The sequence below is a fragment of the Cnephaeus nilssonii genome, assembly GCF_951640355.1.
Source record: "Cnephaeus nilssonii genome assembly, contig: SCAFFOLD_159, whole genome shotgun sequence".
In the NCBI taxonomy this organism is placed as follows: Eukaryota; Metazoa; Chordata; class Mammalia; order Chiroptera; family Vespertilionidae; genus Cnephaeus; species Cnephaeus nilssonii.
In genome coordinates, this window is record NW_027645513.1 from 8782 (window position 1) to 20644 (window position 11863).

The 11863-nt window shown below is 61.5% G+C and overlaps 1 protein-coding gene across 1 annotated transcript; it reads left to right on the forward strand.

The window, feature by feature from the left end:
• The first annotated feature begins 500 nt into the window (after positions 1-500).
• MYADM (myeloid associated differentiation marker) lies at positions 501-9744 on the forward strand. Its single transcript, XM_079800901.1, is given in 5 exon segments — positions 501-568; positions 3125-3190; positions 8638-9047; positions 9049-9495; positions 9497-9744. Coding segments are annotated over 3 exon segments (954 nt in total). The 5' UTR covers positions 501-568; positions 3125-3190; positions 8638-8639; the 3' UTR covers positions 9596-9744.
• Positions 9745-11863: the final 2119 nt, after the last annotated feature.

Consider the following 11863-nt stretch of genomic DNA (forward strand, 5'->3'; position numbering starts at 1 on the left):
ATGCCCCAGATCTCATCCCTCCCGGGCGGCGGGGCTGGCGCGGGCGGGGCGGGGAGGGGGTGGGCAGGGGGGCGGAGGGAGAGGGGATGAGGTGAGACTCGGGTGGGGACCCGGGCTGAGGGTCTCGGCGCTAAACAAATCCTAAACAGGCGGGTTGCCACGGCAACGGCCTTCCCGGGCCTCCCCCTGGAGACTGCGCAGCGGCCGGATCGGGGCGGGCAGCCCCCGGGAGCCCCCACTCCGCCAGCTGTTGTGTCTTCCTGTTTTGTCACCATGGCGACAGTGACCTCAGCCCTCCATCCCTCCCCCCCACCCCCCTCCCCCGGCGGAGAGGGTGAGCAGAGGTTCAATTATTCCCCCGGGGGCGGGGCCTTGCGTTGGCCCCGCCCCGGGGCGGGGCTGGGGTAGCCCTGGCTTAGGGGAGTCCCGTTCCGCGCCGACCCCGCCCTCCCCCGGCTCCGCCCGCGCCGGCTCCCCACCCACCCGCCATCCCCACCCAGTCCGCAGCCCCTTCTAGGCTGCAGCTGTCGCCTGGGCTTCCACTCCGCCGCCGCCGCAAACCTGTGAGGTGAGGCTGCGGTCCAGGATTCTTGGGTGCGAAGGAGACATGGGCTGGGACTCAGGGTGTCTGAGTCCCTAGAAAGGCCGGGGCTGAGCCAGACTCGGGTTCTGGAGAGGAGAGGGCTGGGGAGCTGGACTCCTGGGTCTGAGGGAGGAGGATGGGGCTTGGACTCCTGGGTCTGAGGGAGGAGGGGCTGGGGGCCTGGACTCCTGGGTCTGAGGGAGGAGGCTGGGGCCTGGACTCCTGGGTCTGAAGGAGGAAGCTGGGGTCTGGACTCCTGGGTCTGAGGGAGGAGGCTGGGGGCCTGGACTCCTGGGTCTGAGGGAGGAGGCTGGGGCCTGGGCTCCTGGGTCTGAAGGAGGAGGCTGGGGGCCTGGACTCCTGGGTCTGAGGGAGGAGGCTGGGGCCCTGGACTCCTGGGTCTGAAGGAGGAGGCTGGGGACCTGGACTCCTGGGTCTGAAGGAGGAGGGCCTGGGGGCCTGGGCTCCTGGGTCTGAGGGAGGAGGGCCTGGGGGCCTGGACTCCTGGGTCTGAGGGAGGAGGCTGGGGGCCTGGACTCCTGGGTCTGAAGGAGGAGGGCCTGGGGGCCTGGGCTCCTGGGTCTGAGGGAGGAGGGCCTGGGGGCCTGGACTCCTGGGTCTGAGGGAGGAGGCTGGGGGCCTGGGCTCCTGGGTCTGAGGGAGGAGGGCCTGGGGGCCTGGACTCCTGGGTCTGAGGGAGGAGGCTGGGGGCCTGGACTCCTGGGTCTGAGGGAGGAGGCTGGGGGCCTGGACTCCTGGGTCTGAAGGAGGAGGGCCTGGGGGCCTGGGCTCCTGGGTCTGAGGGAGGAGGGCCTGGGGGCCTGGACTCCTGGGTCTGAGGGAGGAGGGGCTGGGGGCCTGGACTCCTGGGTCTGAGGGAGGAGGCTGGGGGCCTGGACTCCTGGGTCTGAAGGAGGAGGGCCTGGGGGCCTGGGCTCCTGGGTCTGAGGGAGGAGGGCCTGGGGGCCTGGACTCCTGGGTCTGAGGGAGGAGGGGCTGGGGGCCTGGACTCCTGGGTCTGAGGGAGGAGGGGCTGGGGGCCTGGACTCCTGGGTCTGAGGGAGGAGGCTGGGGGCCTGGACTCCTGGGTCTGAGGGAGGAGGGGCTGGGGGCCTGGACTCCTGGGTCTGAAGGAGGAGGGCCTGGGGGCCTGGGCTCCTGGGTCTGAGGGAGGAGGGGCTGGGGGCCTGGGCTCCTGGGTCTGAGGGAGGAGGCTGGAGGCCTGGGCTCCTGGGTCTGAGGGAGGAGGGCTGGGGAGCTGGACTCCTGGGATCTGGTTTGACGGGGCTGGAACCCGGTACGGGGAGGAGCTCGGAGCGGGAGTCCTGCGTTTGGGAAAGCGTTGGCTGGGGGTGAGGAGGTTGGACCTCCCCGTCCGGGGCACAGAATCGGAACCTGGGACTGGAGAGGCCGGGCTGAGGTCCAGACGGGTGCTCCCAGCGCGCGCCCGGAGGCCGAGGGAGAGCCAGGCTGTGGCCGGCGCCCTGGGCGTGGAGAGCACATGCTGGGGTTCGGGCGCCCTCCTCCGTCTGCAGTGACGGGGGTGGCGCTCGGCCCGGCGGCGGGAGAGGGCGGGGTGCGGCGGGGGAGTCCGAGGGGCATTCCTCTCCCTCCCGCGTCCGTCCACGCCTTCCCGAGCCCCGGCTCGGCGACCCTGGCGGCGGCCGCTCTCCACGCGACATCTGGGGCGCGGAGGCCCGTCCCCTTCCTCCGGGGCGGCCCCGACTTCCTCCTAACGGGCCCCGGAGGGAGGGGCGGGGGGCGGCACCTCCCAGGGGGCCCGGGGACACCTTCCTTCCCGGAGGAGGTCGGAGGTCGGAGGTGTGACTGCTTATCTCTGCTCTCCGCTCCAAAGCGGGGCGCGCAGCTCCAGGCCTGGAGGCGGGGGTCTCCGCCAGGCAAGCCCCCGGCCCGGGTTCCCGGCCACCCCTCTCTCAGAGGCCCTCCTGGGGGGCCAGGCGCCCCGCCCATCCTCAGAGGGACCCCGAACTCCCCTGGTGAACGTCCCAGAAATGTGGGTCCCAGGACCTTCCAACTGGGACCTGGAGTCCAGGTTCTCCGCCCCAGGTCCCCCTTCCTCCCCCCGCCCCCCTCCCCAGACCGACCAGCGGGGCGGGTCACCCCGGAGGCCGGCGCGGGGCGGGGGTCCCAGCCGCATTCCTGGTGGCCGGGCTGACTTGAGTCCTTATAAGGCCGGAGACGCGGCTCAGACCGGCGGGCCGCCCCGCAGCCTCCGCCCAGGGCCCTCCCCCGACGGGGCGGGGCGGTGAGCGCACAGGCCCACGCCCCGCGGAGCGCGCACTTTCGCCCAGTGGCCTGGGTTTCCAGCCCCGCGGTTGGGGACCGGGGGTGGGGGGAGGGGGAGGGAGGGAGGGAGGTGGGGCTGTCTCGGCCGGGAGGTGTGGCCCGAGCTGGCGGGTGGTGAGGGGGGAGCCTTCTCGCCCGGGCCGGGCTGTCGCCTGGGTCTCCGAGGGCGGAGCTGGGCTGAGCGGCAGCCGACGTCCTCTCTCTCCCGCTCATGCTCTGACTAACCTTTTCCAGGTGTCTGACTTCAGCCACCTCGGCAGCCAGATCTTTCTCCGTCGGGATCCTCAGCTAAGACCGCGGGTAAGGGGGCTGGGGGCCTGGACTCCCAGGTCAGAGGGAGGAGGGCTGGGGCCTGGGCTCCTGGGTCTGAGGGAGGAGGGCTGGGGGCCTGGACTCCTGGGTCTGAGGGAGGAGGCTGGGGGCCTGGACTCCTGGGTCTGAGGGAGGAGGGCTGGGGGCCTGGACTCCTGGGTCTGAGGGAGGAGGTTGGGGGCCTGGACTCCTGGGTTTGAGGGAGGAGGGCTGGGGGCCTGGACTCCTGGGTCTGAGGGAGGAGGGGCTGGGGGCCTGGACTCCTGGGTCTGAGGGAGGAGGGGCTGGGGGCCTGGGCTCCTGGGTCTGAGGGAGGAGGCTGGGGGCCTGGGCTCCTGGGTCTGAGGGAGGAGGGGCTGGGGCCTGGACTCCTGGGTCTGAAGGAGGAGGGGCTGGGGGTCTGGATTTCTGGGTCAGAGGGAGGAGGGGCTGGGGGCCTGGACTCCTGGGTCTGAGGGAGGAGGGGCTGGGGGTCTGGACTCCTGGGTCTGAGGGAGGAGGGGCTGGGGGCCTGGACTCCTGGGTCTGAGGGAGGAGGGGCTGGGGGTCTGGATTTCTGGGTCAGAAGGAGGAGGGCTGGGGGCCTGGACTCCTGGGTCTGAGGGAGGAGGATCTGGGGGCCTGGGCTCCTGGGTCTGAGGGAGGAGGAGGGGCTGGGGGCCTGGACTCCTGGGTCTGAGGGAGGAGGGGCTGGGGGCCTGGGCTCCTGGGTCTGAGGGAGGAGGATCTGGGGGCCTGGGCTCCTGTGCCTGAGGGAGGAGGATCTGGGGGCCTGGGCTCCTGGGTCTGAGGGAGGAGGAGGATCTGGGGGCCTGGACTCCTGGGTCTGAGGGAGGAGGAGGGGCTGGGGGCCTGGGTTCCTGGGTCTGAGGGAGGAGGAGGAGGGGCTGGGGCCTGGACTCCCGGATCTGAAAGAGGAGGGGCTGGAGGCGGGGTGTCTCTGACTTCTAGTACCTGGGAGCTTGCTCTCCAAGGAGTGGCGCCCCACACCTGTGTATGAGGAAGGAGTGTGTGTGGACTGGGCTCCTGTGTCCAGGGGGTGGGGTGGGGGTCGGGGAGCTGCTGTGCAGGGACGGGGTGCCGAGGTGGGGAGAGCCTGCTACGCTGGCTCTGATGCGGGGAGGGGAAGTTTATTTCCCTGAGGCTGAGAGGCCTTCTAAGCCTCTAGGAGTGGCGGCTGAGACTGGAGCCTTTGTGCCCCGAGGGAGGACCTGGAGGGCGGGCAGGAAGCCCGTGACCCAGCGCAGGTGGCTGGCTGGCTGGCGTGCTGGCTGCTGGGGGCTCAGAACCCCGAGGTCTGAAGCTACATAACGCGGAGATTTATGTGGAAGATTTCAGTGGAATCTAAACGGGCCACTGGACAGTTTAGAATCTGGGAGATGAATTGCTTTAAAAAACAAAACAAAACAGTTTTATGAGAGAGAGAGAGGAAGGGAGAGGGATAGATAGAAACATCTGTCAGCCCTAACCGGTTTGACTCAGTGGATAGAGCGTTGGCCTGCGGACTGAAGGGTCCCAGGTTCGATTCCGGTCAAGGGCATGTACCCTGGTTGCGGGCACATCCCCAGTAGGGGGTGTGCAGGAGGCAGCTAGTCCATGTTTCTTTTTCATCGATGTTTCTGGCTCTCTATCCCTCTCCCTTCCTTTCTGTAAAAAATCAATAAAAAATATATTTAAAAAAAAAAGAAAAAGAAAGATCTATCAGCTGCTTCCTGTGCGCCCCCTACTGGGGATCAAGCCCAAAGTCCGGCTATGTGTCGGGACTGGGAATCGAACCATTGACCTCTTGGTTCATGGACCACCCTTAACCACTGAGCCACACGGGCTGGCTGGGCCAGGCTGGGAGCTGAATTTCCATGAAGGAGGGGAACTAGCTGGCTGGGGTTCTGAGGGAGTTGGGTTCCATGTGGGGGAGGGGGACAGGCAAGAGGAAGCTACACTTCCTTTGGGTCGAAGCTCTCCTGAGACTCCTGGTCTCTGAGGTGGGGGTGGGGAAGGAGGGGGCGGGGGGGGGGTGCTACCCAGAGGCGAGATGTGATTAGATGTGGGTCCCTGAGGATGCAGAACTGGGGAGGTCGGACTCCCGAACTTTTGGAGGCCAGAAATATCTAGGTCCCCTTAAGTGAAGAGGAAGTTGGGCACAGAGGCTGGGGTGCAGAACTCTGGGCACCCCAAAGAGGGGAAGTTGAGAGAGAGATGGACTCTTAAGAGGTCATAAGGACACAGCCTCTTGTTCTGACAGAGGTGGTGGGGAGGCACGGGAGGGGTTGCTTTAGAGCCCAGTCTTTCTTTTTTTAAAAAAAATATTTTTATTGGTTTTAGAGAGGAAGGGAGAGGGAGAGAGAACTAGAAACATCAATGATGAGAGAGAATCATTGATTGGATGCCTCCTGCACGCCCCCCCCTGGGATCGAGCCCACAACCTGGGCATGTGCCCTTGACCGGAATCGAATCCGGGGGCCCTTCAGTCCGCAGGCTGACGCTCTATCCACTGAGCCACACCAGCCTGGGTTTCTTCTTTTTTAATATGGACAGCACAGTACTCCACAGAGAGAAAGAGCATACTTTTTTTTTTTAAAAGATATTTTTTATTTTTTAAATTGACTTCAGAGAGAAGAAGAGAGAGGGAGAGATAGAAACATCAATAATGAGAGAAAAATTTATCCACCGCTGCCTCCTACATGCCCCCTATGGGGGATCCAGCCTGCAATCCAGTCATGTGTCCTGACCGGAAATCAAACCATGACCTCTTAGGTCACGGGTCAACGCTCAACCACTGAGCCACACAGAAACCTCTGTGGTTGGTAACGCAGAAGAAAGCGCTGTGGCTGGTTAGACCGCCCCCGATACACCAAGGTTGCTGGTTTGATCCCCAGTCAGGACACATACAAGACTGAACCAATGAATGCATAAGTAAGCGGAACAACAAATTGGTTTCTCTCTCCCTTCTTTTCTCTCTCTCAAATCAGTAAATTAGAAAAAAAGAAAACAAAGCTCTGTGGATTTTCAAATTAATTAATTAATTAAATTTATTGGGTGACCTTGGTTGATAAAACTATAGGTTTCAGGAGTACAATAATACATTGTCTGTACAGTAGAGGCCCAGTGCACGAATTCATGCACAGGTGGGGGGGGGGGTCCCTCAGCCTAGCCGGCGATCGGGGAGATAGGGGCTGATTGAGGCCTGCTGGCTGAGGGGAGGGACTGTGGTGTTGAGCGTCTGCCCCCTGATGCTCAGTGTGTATCATAGTGACCAGCCGACCGGTCTTTCAGTCGACTGGTTGTAATGGTCACTTAGGCTTTTATATATATAGATTAGAGGCCTTTTGCACGAAATTTGTGCACTTGGGGGGGGGGGTGTCCCCTCAGCCCGGCCTGTGCCCTCTCGCGTTCCGGGAGCCCTCGGGGGATGTCTGACTGACAGCTTAGACCCGCTCCCCACATGCAAGAGGCAGCTGATCAGTTGGACATCCTTAGCGCTGCCGCAGAGGCGAGAGAGGCTCCCGCCACCGCCACTCCGCTCGCCCTCGGTGAGCCTGTCTTCTGGCTGAGCGTCTGGCTCCTGGTGGTCAGTGCACATCTTAGCGACCTGTCGTACGGCCATTCAGTCAATTTGCATATTAGCCTCTTATTATATAGGACTAGAGGCCCGGTGCACGAAATTCGTGCATGGGGGAGAGGCGTGTCCCTCAGCCCAGCCTGCACCCTCTCCAATCTGGGATCCCTCTCACAATCCAGGACTGCTGGCTCCCAACTGCTCACCTGCCTGCCTTCCTGATTGCCCCTAACCACTTCTGCCTGCCAGCCTGATCACCCCCTAATCACTGCCCTGCCAGCATGATTGATGTCTAACTGCTCCCCTGCCAGCCTGTTTGCCCCCAACTTCCCTCCTCTGCTGACCTGGTCACCCCTAACTGCCCTCCCCTACAGGCTTAATTGCCCCCAACTGCCCTCCCTTGCAGGCCTGGTCCCTCCCAAATGCCCTCTCCTGCTGGCCATCTTGTGGTGGCCATCTTGTGTCCACATGGGGGCAGGATCTTTGACCACATGGGGGCAGCTATCTTGATCTTATATGTTGGAGTGATGGTCAATCTGCATATTACTCTTTTATTAGAAAGGATAGAGGCCTGGTGCATGGGTGGGGGCCGGCTGGTTTGCCCTGAGGGTTGTCCCGGATCAGGGTGGGGGTTTCCTTGGGGCATGGGGCAGCCTGTGCGAGGGGCCTGTGGTGGTTTGCAGGCCGGCCATGCCCCCCGGCGACCCAAGTGGAGGCCCTGGTATCTGGGATATATTTATCTTTACAATTGAAACTTTGTAGCCTGGAGCGAAGCCAAGCCTCCTGCTCGCTCCATGGTGGCAGCCATTTCTGTTGGAGTTTATTCACCTTCTATAATTGAAACTTTGTAGCCTGGAGTGGAGGCCTAGGCCGGCCAGGGCAGGTTGAAAGCTTGGCTTCCTTGGTCGCCGGGGGCAACCCTAGCCTGCTCTCTCCAGCTCCGTGGCTGCCGCCATTTTTCTTGGGATTTATCTTCTATAATTGAAACTTTGTATTCTTTTTTTTTTTTTTTTTTTTAAATATATTTTATTGATTTTTCACAGAGAGGAAGAGAGAGGGATAGAGAGTTAGAAACATCGATGATAGAGAAACATCGATCAGCTGCCTCTTGCACAACCCCTACTGGGGATGTGCCCGCAACCAAGGTACATGCCCTTGACCGGAATCGAACCTGGGACCTTTCAGTCTGCAGGCCGACGCTCTATCCACTGAGCCAAACTGGTTTCGGCGAAACTTTGTATTCTTGAGTGGAGGCCTGGGCCCGCCAGGGTGTGTGGAAAGCTTGGCTTCCTCTATTGCTGGGGAAACCCAAGCCTCCCTCCTGCTCTCTGTGGCGGCAGCCATCTTGGTTGGGGTTAATTTGCATACTCACACTGATTGGCTGGTGGGCATGGCTGGTGGGTGTAGGGGAGTGTGGTGGTTAATTTGCATATTACTCTTTTATTAGGTAGGATTGTGTTGTGTGTGTGTTCACTCCTCCCCCCCCCCCCACGTTTCCTTCCATCACCATCTATCCACCCTTTACCTTCTCCTACCTTCCCTCCACCCCCTAGAGCTCTGTGCTTTCACAGGAGGTGGGCCACAGGGAGAGGCAAGGCATGTCTTGTCAAGGAGAGAAATAGGGGCCTAGACTCCTGGGCTCTGACGCGAGAGGTGGGACACCTGAGGCCAGAGCTCAGGAGGAGGCTGCCACCAGGTTGACCAACTCATCCTCGTGGGTCCTGGGACTGTCCCCGGTTGAAAACTGAAAGGCCTGCATTGGGGATACCCCCCAGCTACAGTCCGGGTTCCTCTGTCCCCCTGGGGCAGGCCAAGGCTAGGGGGCCTGAATCCTCCTGGCCGGCACCTTCTTAGCACACCTTCGTTCTCCTCCTCACAGCCATGCCGGTGACGGTGACCCGCACGACCATCACGACCACGTCCTCGGCCTCCCCGACCATCCTGGGGTCCCCTCGGGCGCTGACCCAGCCCCTGGGCCTGCTCCGCCTGCTCCAGCTGCTCTCCACCTGCGTGGCCTTCTCGCTGGTCGCCAGCGTGGACGCGTGGGTAGGGTTCTCGGGGAACTGGTGCATGTTCACCTGGTGCTTCTGCTTCGCCATGACCTTCATCATCATCGTGGTGGAGCTGGCCGGGCTCCAGGCTCGCTTCCCGCTGTCCTGGCGCAACTTCCCCATCACCTACGCCTGCTACGCCGCCCTCTTCTGCCTCTCGGCCTCCATCATCTACCCCACCACCTACGTCCAGTTCATGGGTCAAGGCCGCTCCAGGGACCACGCCATCGCCGCCACCCGCCTTCTCCTGCATCGCGTGCGTGGCTTACGCCACCGAGGTGGCCTGGACCCGGGCCCGGCCCGGCGAGATCACGGGCTACATGGCCACCGTGCCGGGCCTGCTCAAGGTGGTGGAGACCTTCGTGGCCTGCATCATCTTCGCCTTCATCAGCGACCCCTACATGTACAAGAACAAGCCGGCGCTGGAGTGGTGCGTGGCGGTCTACGCCATCTGCTTCATCCTGGCCGCCGTGGCCATCCTCCTGAACCTGTTCGACTGCACCAACGCGCTGCCCGTCCCCTTCCCCACCTTCCTGTCCGGCCTGGCCCTGCTCTCCGTCCTCTTCTACGCCTCGGCCATGGTCCTCTGGCCTCTCTACCAGTTCGATGAGAAGTATGGCGGCGACCCCGAGCGCAGGAGGGATTCCGGCTGCGGGAGCAGCCACGCCCACTACGTGTGCCGCTGGGGACCGCCGTCTGGCCGTGGCCATCCTCACGGCCATCAACCTGCTGGCCTACGTGGCCGACCTGGTGCACTCTGCCCGCCTGGTCTTTGTCAGGGTCTGAGGCGTGCTGTCCGGGAGCTCCCGACTCCCTCCTCTCCCTCCCAGGGTGTCCCTCCCGGGTTCTGGTCTCCTCCGATGTCCTCCCCCTGCGTCTCCTCTCCCACTCCTGTCACCTGCTCTCCCCCGTCCCGTGCCCTCTGCCCCCTTCCCTTCCTGCGTCTTTGGCTGCCCACACCCTGGGTTGCCTCTCTCTCCTCGCTCACTCTCTCCTTTCCTCCCTGGTCTGTTCCTTCCTGGCGACCCGCCCTATTGGCTTTCTTGCCTGCCTTGTTTTCTGTACCACTTCTTCTCACTTCCCTTCTTCTGCTTTCCTCGGGAGCCCTGGGACTTCTTGGTCACCCCCCCCCGCCCCCCCCCCCCCCCCCGTCACTGCCACCCCCAACTCCAAAGGTGCTGAGCTCCACACCCCACATAGAAGCTGGTCAGACCCCGGGCCCCCTGAGGGGCTTCATTGCCAAAGCATGTGCCCACGCTGGCTGTGCCTTAGTAGGTGTGTATGTGTGTGTGTGTGTGTGTTTTGGGGGTGGGAGGGTAGCTAGGGACGGGGACCCTTTTCTCGCAGTGGAAGAGGGTATATAGTAAAGCCTCCCCTTTAAGTAAAAATAAAAAATCCCTGGAGGTCCGTTATTTCCAACTAGAGGCCCGATGCATGAAATTCGTGCAAAGGGGCTCGGCCCTCGCAGCCCTGGCTGCCTCGGGGCCCCGGGGCCCCGCCCACTGGTGGTTCCGGAAGGTCGTCCAGAAGGTCGTCCTGCCGTCCAGTCTAATTAGCATATTAGCTCTTTATGATGTAGGATGGGCAGGAGGCGGCTTACATCACAGACCCTGGGTCCTTAGGCCCCCCCTGGCACCCAGTCTCACCAGAATGTTTGCCAGGCTTACCAAAACCCCCGGCCCACGGGCTGCCTTAAAGGGACCCAAGGACGGTGGCTGTCCTCCATCCTAACTACCCTCTGGGTACCGGGCTGTCTGCAGTATTTGCGAGGGGCAGGGACGTGGGGCTCCAGCCTCAGTATGAAGGAGAGCGCGTGCCGCCTTTGCTGGGAGGAGAACATGGCCACGGCGGTGGGTAGCCTTGGGGAGGGGGGGGGAGGGTGAGCCTGGGGTTTTTCGTCTTCCTGTCACAAGCGCAGAAATGACTGGGTGGTCCTCTCCTTAAAGGGGAAGAGTTCCTTTTTTTTAATTTGTGGGTGGGTTGGATAGGTGGGGATGGCTGCCGCCATAGTCAGAGGATCGCGCTGCTGGAGTGTGTGAGACACACACGCATGTTTCTGTGTGCTTAGTTGCTTCCTGCCGCCGCTTCCTGCTTCTCTGGGACTCACACGCCTAACATGATATATATAAATGTATAAATACATATTTTATTTTTTTTTAATTCCCTGGAGCTTCTGGTTCCCATCAGCCCCTGCTGTCCATTAGAGAGGGAAGCCTTGTCCCTCCCCCCCACACCCCCACACCCATAATGTTCTTTATTTTATTTTTTACCTCAATATAAAGGTAAAAGGAAGAGTTGTGCTTGCTTTATTACTGGGGAAGGCTCCGGAGGCAGGGCGAGGCCCAGGTTCCTGGGTCTGATGGGAAAAACGGGGTGGGGCCAGCCAGGACAACGTTGGCCTCCTCAGAAAAACACGAGTTGAGTCTGGGTCTTCCACATTACTCTCAAACCAGGAGAGCTAGTTAGGATAGAAATGAACAAGAGTGGCCGGGCCTGTGTGGCTCCGTGGGTGAGCATCGACCTATGAACTAGGAGGTCACGGTTCTATTCCCAGTCAGGGCACATGCCCAGGTTTCGGGCTGGATCCCCAATTGGGGCATGCAAGAGGCAGATAATCGATGCTTCTCTCTCATCGTTGATGTTTCTGTCTCTCCCTTCATCTCTGAAATCAATAAAAATATATTTTTTTAAAAAATGAACAAGATTCCTCCATCCTTGGAGTCCCATGAGCACCTGTATGCAGCATTGCTCAGTTGCTAACCAAACTATTATCTTTAATACATTTTTTATTGATTTCAGAGAAAAAGGGAGAGGGAGAGAGAAACGTCATCCAGAGAGAATCATTGATCAGCTGCCTCCTGCATGCCCCCTAGTAGGGATGGAGCCTGCAACCTGGGCATGTGCCCTTGACCGGGATCCAACCTGGGACCCATGGGTCCACAGGCCTGCCCTCCATCCACAGAGCCACACCGGCGAGGTCCCTACGTGCTATTTGTATCTGTGCCCTTCTCCGGGTTCCTGGCCCAGCCCAGGCTTCACTTGGTTGCACCCAGC